The sequence below is a fragment of the Wasmannia auropunctata genome, unplaced genomic scaffold (genome assembly GCF_000956235.1).
Source record: "Wasmannia auropunctata unplaced genomic scaffold, wasmannia.A_1.0 LD336053.1, whole genome shotgun sequence".
In the NCBI taxonomy this organism is placed as follows: domain Eukaryota; kingdom Metazoa; phylum Arthropoda; class Insecta; order Hymenoptera; family Formicidae; genus Wasmannia; species Wasmannia auropunctata.
The window spans coordinates 3,691,677-3,698,776 of NW_012026837.1; the positions used below are offsets into that span (position 1 = coordinate 3,691,677).

The 7,100-nt window shown below is 31.7% G+C and overlaps 1 protein-coding gene across 3 annotated transcripts in view; it reads left to right on the forward strand.

Moving 5' to 3' along the window:
- Window positions 1-6,225, forward strand: part of LOC105451120 — a 9,424-nt gene extending 3,199 nt beyond the window's left edge. For 2 of the 3 annotated variants that reach the window (XM_011691383.1, XM_011691384.1), the window contains exons 5-10: window positions 120-243; window positions 936-1,083; window positions 1,401-2,311; window positions 3,433-4,000; window positions 4,118-4,679; window positions 4,799-6,225. In XM_011691383.1, the coding sequence (XP_011689685.1) occupies window positions 120-243; window positions 936-1,083; window positions 1,401-2,311; window positions 3,433-4,000; window positions 4,118-4,679; window positions 4,799-4,968 (2,483 nt within the window). In that variant the 3' untranslated portion in view covers window positions 4,969-6,225. The remainder of the gene's footprint in view (window positions 1-119; window positions 244-935; window positions 1,084-1,400; window positions 2,312-3,432; window positions 4,001-4,117; window positions 4,680-4,798) is intronic. The other variant, XM_011691382.1, reaches the window with a different exon arrangement.
- Window positions 6,226-7,100: the final 875 nt, after the last annotated feature.

Below are 7,100 nucleotides of genomic sequence, written 5' to 3' on the forward strand. Positions count from 1 at the left end.
AGATTTTTCTACTATTTTTCTTCATCTTACAACTTTAAAATGAATAATTGTTTATAAAAGAGTATTTTTTTTATATTACAAAATCATATTTTTATGAATTTATTCTGAAATTTGCATAGCAGAAATAAAAACACCAGGTGAGGAAAGTGAGATGCTTCCACCTACACGGAGTACAGCAAATACGAGGAGAAACCAACAAGCAGCTGAGAAGGTTATACCAGTCAAAACCAAAAGATTGTTAACGTGAGTATATTTAATTCTTTATATATTTAGTGCGTTACTTTCAATATTAGTGATTTAATTAAGATTATGAAATTTGTATCAAAAATTAACAAGGAGAATATATTGAAATATCCATGAAATAAAACACGTTAAATGTTTAGATATTCAATACTATAATGTGCTCTTTAATTTGAAATGGGAAGGAATATTTTAATTATATATAAAATACATATAGAGAGTAAAAATCTTTTTGATGTAACATATTAAAGAATTGAAAACTCATAATTATGCATAGTATTTACAATCAATTATTAGTACAATTAATTTAATTATTAACAGGCTAATATACATATATTTATGATACAGTATTTTATTTTACATTGAGAAGATAAAATTTTTTTTTTTAATTATTATATAGTTAGAAATTGTAAAATAATATATGAATATTTTGTATAAAGCGCAAAATTTGTGCATATCCATAGATTTTATTGCATATGCAAATATAAATTAAATTATGTGGATCATTATATGGGATATAATTTTAAAATGTATGCAATACATAATATGTATGTACAAAAGTTGCTGCATGAGAGAGATGTTCATTATGTCTATAATTTTCATAACTATTTTTCCCTTTGATCCTATTTTATGTCCTTAACGGGAATCTTATGTTTTTTCCTGAATCCCTTTCCCCGTCAACGCACGTCTTATAGGCCCAAAGTTCAAGAGCCATGCAGCATAAGATGTTCGACGAGTATGGGATTAATACCAAGTTTGCAATGTCGAGTTTGTCTCTGTTTATATCATCCTGAATGCGTCGATGGGATGGAATTTGCAGGCAATGATGAGTATGTCTGCAAGGTAGGTACAGTTAGTTTACTGTACGGTACAGTTTAAAGAATTTCAATAATAAATTTTTAATCCTCTGCTGTCGTTAAAATATATCTAAAGTAAATATATATATATACATGATTGTTTTACTTTAGATGTATTTTTTTTATAGATTTTTATAGATTTCTTATTTTAAAATTAAAATATTTTTTAATACTTAAAAAAATTGCCCTCAGTTAAAGAATTGCCCTTTGAATATATATAAAATGAAATTTGATAAAGTTGAATTTTAATATTAAAATGATTTACATTTTTATAATACTTACACAAGAATAAATTTGTTATAGAATTGTCAGCCGGATACTAAAGAATCTCATATGCCAAACAATCCGTCTTTAACACCACCTCCATTGATTCCAATCAGTATGTTAGGTGCACAAAATGCAAAATCAAAACATCAGACTAATTCGTCTCCTCCAAAATTGCAAAGAATTCCAAAGTCCGAGAGTGCGGAAGCGCAAACGAGAAATTCTTCCAAAATACCGTCTTCATCAAATTCACCCTCAACGGTGGACAAAAAGGAAAGTACTTGGTTCCCTCAGACGGAGAATGAATTCTTGCAAAGTCACGATGGTACCATACCGAAACCGGCTCAAAATATCGCTGTAATGGGCGGCAAAAGATACATTGTAGTACCAAAAAATAACGCAATGGCAGTTCAACCTGCTATAACGGTAAAACCAGACAAAATTGGCGATAAGCCGCCAATGCTTCAGGACGGTCCGCTTACCGATATTACCGATAACACTGCAGATAATTCTGCGACGAACTCGTGCACACCTACATCCTTAAATACTGATTCGTCTGAAAAAGTAGACATTACATCTGATAAAGAAATTTCGAAGGATGCAATTTATCAGACAGATCTTGTATCTTCTGTTACCACTGAAATAACTGACGCATTTATACATGACAATAAAGATAAGGATAGTAAAAGTACTCCTAAGAGAGACGATTCCGTTGAGAATATATTAGAGAACGAATCCTTTACTGCCAATATAGATTCTGACTCAGAGAGAAAAACCGGAGATACAAGTTGTAGATCACCTGAGAGCAAATCTACGTATTCACCAGTACATACGGCAAGTATCACAAATGCTCTTGAAGCAAGTGTAGAAGCTGAAACGGAAATTAAAACGGATCGACAACAGTCGTTACCAAGTAAAGTGGATACAGTAATAAAAATAAAAAGTAGCAAGTAAGTGTATGCACTTAAAACGCATAGGCATTCTTGTTTTATTTCTTATATAGAATATTTTTTTTTTCGAATAATTTAAGTTACGGCAACTCTCTTTTGAGGTTTTGGCAGTTGCTTTGTGTACGTATTGTATTTACAAAGTTTAATAAAAGGGGACATCTTTCTACAATATTCCACGCTTTATCTAATTAAATGTTATATTCTTTTATTTTTTTACGTGCTATAAAACAAGCTTGACAAACTGTACATTTAGAGATTTTATATTGTGAAACATTTTAGGTTGTACATTAGAGTCTTATTTTATCTGTAGCAACACATATGACGACAGATATTTGATTACCAATTTTATATTGTAAATAAAGTGATATAAAATTGTAAATGCAATATACATGCTGATGTTTATTATATTTGGAAATATAAAAATCCAACTTAAAAATGAATTTGATTTTATCTTATGGCCGAAGCACACTGCCTTAGCTTCTTAGAAATGCGGCCAGATTTACAAGTGTAAAACATAAATAAGAGGCGGCGTACCCGTTGATTGTCACGGTATTTTATGTAATTGTAGTATCAAGGTAAATTAATTTCTACAATTTTCATTAATTTTACTCAATGTTGAAAATGCACATTTATGTATAAAATATGAATGTTTACATTCATGCTGCAATTACAAAGTTACTGATAAGTGCTTCAGTGGGAAAAATCTAATTCATTTTTACTTTTTATATTTGCAGATATAAAGACATGTGTGCGAGCTGAAACAAAAACTCTTAGTGCGTTTTCCTATAAATACTCACACACTCCTTTTCCTCCAAATTCCCAGTCCTTTTTATTTCTATATTTGTTTCTTTGTTTTAAATCTTTGTTACTTTCTTGATAGGAACATATAAATTCTCGATCAGAGATTATTTTTATTAGAGGCTTTTTATATCGAAAATCATAATATGGAACGTATAAATTTTAATCATTGCGTTTTTAAAAGCCTCTTTGAAAAAAATAAACTCTTGTCTCTTTTATAAATTTTAACAAATAAAAATTGCATTTCCGATGCACGATATAAGCGTTTCCACAAACATAACTGTCAGATTTTTCTAAGACTTTTTTTTTCAATTTATTTTCAGGCGGAAGCAAAACCAACAGGAATTGGAGCAACAGCAAAATTTCATGAATTCAGTTTGCGCCGGTTATCATGCCCTACTGCGTATTTTCCAATACCTTAAAGTGCAAGAGTTATTGCGAGCCGCGCGAGTTTGTAAAATGTGGCGTGACCTCGCAGCACATCCGTCACTATGGAAGACCGTGCGAATGAAGAACAGTCAAGTAACTGACTGGGACGGTTTGGCGGATACGTTACAGAGACGTGGCACGCAGCATCTAGATCTCAGGAAAATGCTGGTTGCTGGCGAGTCCGACGGCATCTGGAAGAAATTCTTGACAGTCATACCACGCGTGACCAGTCTCGTGAAGCTCGAGCTATGCAGATGTCCCGTCACGGTTGTAGAAGAAGTTATTAAGACCTGTCCGCAATTGGAGGTGTTCAGTGCAATGTCGATCAAGTGCGAGTTCCTCACGCTGGAGTCGATCGGGAACTTGAGTCGATGTCAAGAACTCAGACTTAAAGCAATATCTGGAATGTCCTTACAACAGGATCTCACACCTTTACAGGATCTGAAGCACTTGACACAATTGGTAAGAATTTCTCTCTGTCTCTCCAACATAATTTTTATTATGATATTTTTGTTTTACACATTTCGCTATTCAATGTTACGTAATATTAGAAGATAAAATATCACTTTTCTCTTACAGAGTTTAACATCGGTTAAAGAACTTGGAAAGAAAAAAATCGACGTTATACAAACGTTGACAAATTTGGAAACGTTAGAATTGGGCGAGTGCTCAGACTTTCCTGACAAGTTTGGAACTACCGTTCTAATTAATTTAAATAAATTGGAACGTCTTAGACTTGAAAAAGGTCAAGGATCTTGTTGTACATTTGATATTCTTGAAGGCGTATCAAAACTGGAGAACTTAAGTCAGATGGAGCTGGTTAATTTTGACGTCAAGAATGGCTTTGATAAATGTCTTGCTAATTGCAAAAACATTAAAAGGTTATTGATCATACCAACTTACATATCCCAGTCGGCGACGTCCAACAACATGGTGCTCGGAGGTGTCACAGAATTGTCAGACAACTTGACGCATTTCATATGGGGCGTTACGCTCGAGTTACTCAGGGTTACGGAACTGTTTGTTGATCAGTGCAATCTCATGAACAAACAGGTTACTGGGGATTCTATACCAGTTTTGAAACCTGTCCCCTGCTTAAAATTAATTGCGGACGTTGAGGATGAGAACGAGAACCAAAAAGGTACAGATCGAGTTGTAGAGCTAGTTGCAGTATCATCTAGCTGATTAACATTATTATCTCCCCAGGAGTAATAATCTCTACGATTAAAATGTGTGAAACGTTATTTAACAATTTTACAGGTGACGATAAGCAACAGCCACATCTAACGAGTCCGCAAGTGGACATTTTACCGTTGCCGCAATTGCAGAAGCTGCTCCTAACCGCGTTGCCCAAGACGCGAGTCAAGATCTTGAAAATTCCCTTTCACGCCACGTGGCGGCAAAGCATTTCCGATACCACCACGCAGTAGAAACGAACGGGGGTGATACTGGTACGAAGTCGGACGAGACAAATATAATTGAAGTGACACTTGCGACAGTTGGAGATTTCTGTAAAGTTGACTCTGCACACTGTCTGCGCGCTCCTACTCTTCGATCTACTATTTTTCGGATGAAGAATAATAACTTATATATTTGTGTATACTATGAGTTTTATAATCTTCAACGATTAATGAAAAATCCTTCGCAACGTATCGGTACACACTGCGGTATATTTAGTATTTTTGTGATAAATACGTGGGACCATGTATCACACGCACCATCTTTTGCCACATGGCAAACATGATACGACAAGCTGGTACCCTTGTAACGGGTTAATTTAATCAAATAAAAATTCTGACTTTTATATATATTTATAAATATATATATATCTCATGATTTTACTTTCTTGAACGGAGTGGAAATAAACATAGATTCGTACTATCGGAGTTGCTGTGATGTGTACCTGCGTTGAAAGTAATTGAACATGCAAGTATGTGAATGTTTTGGATTTTTATGCTAAGAATTATTAATGTTTATAAAATATTAATGTTTATATTCATTAATAAGGCAAAAAGGGAGGTTTGCCAGCGGAAAGAATCGTTTTATTTAACTCTCCAATGCTGATAAGCATTGATCTTCTTTTATGAGGATATCTACACAAGATGATAACCAGTATCGAAAGTAGTTAAATTTATAATTTTACCTTACACAACATCGAGCGTATATTGGAATAACAGAAAGTACAAGATCACGCGATCTGTATTCGGCTCTATCTAGAGATTAGACTGTATAAAATAATGCTATATACATATAATATTGTGACTATCTGTAATGTATCTTTTAATGTTTAGAATACGAGTTTTCCGCTGCAAAGAAACTATGGCAAAATTTGGGGTAGTGTAGAACGTGTAATATACTTATTTCATTGCACAATACATAATCAAATATACTGTTACAAAAATATTCATTGATTGATATATATTGAGTACAAAAAAATGTGTATAATTGTAAGTTTTCAATAATGACTTCTATACTCTTAATGAGACACAACTTATTGTTTTGTTTTGCTTACCCTGGTATTATCTTCTCTTAAAAGAAATGTATTGGGAAAAGAGAGAGAGAAAGAGAGAGAGTAAGAGATTTATATTTTATACCATGAGATAACAAAAAAAGCATCATGTTATAGATGCGCAAAACTTGCGTTTAAGTAATATAAATTGAACATATTAAAAATTATGTAAGTAATACCACCGTAATTTATTTTGCAGACAAATCCCATGCACATGTATATTCATAAATATACTTATTATAGCACGTTTTTTTAAAATTTATATCGTTCATCAACAATAAATCTTTTAAATTTTACAAATAACATTTTAGTGCACAATGTATGTACTTTATTGTATCACACGCACATACCACACATAACATATATATATGATTTTATTTGTATCTTGCTTTGCAGCGCGAAAATTCAGATTCACTATATTTTATTGTATTACGTTTTGTTATAACTCCGATAATTTATCCATGTTAAGTGGATTTTATGTTACAGAATTACGTGTAACAAATAATTTTTACATTAATGTAATTTGTAAACGTTAAATGTTTATGAAAAGTTAAGGAAAATTTATTCTTTTTCTTTTAAATATATTAACATGTGTATATATACATATATTTACGTACATTATATATATATATATATATATATATATGTGTGTGTGTAATTTTATATGAATATAATATACATATATCTGTGTATGTATAAACATATGTATACATACATTAATGTATAAAATTGCATTTAAATATATATATAATTTTTATAAAGACAATACAAAAATATAAAAATAATATTTAACAATAATATATAAATTAAATACAATGCTTTGTATATAATTCGTTATACGTGGATTAATAGATACACATGTTTGTATCTATTAGTGTATTTGTAACTTGGGAACCACCTCCTCACGTATGAAACAAAGATCACGTACAGTGCATATACGTAATACATAAAAAAAATTTAGTTCAGTAATGTCGTTCATTCAATACACATCATTTCGTTGTATTCACATAAATCATATATTTATACTATACATAATCCTAATTTAAACGAAAT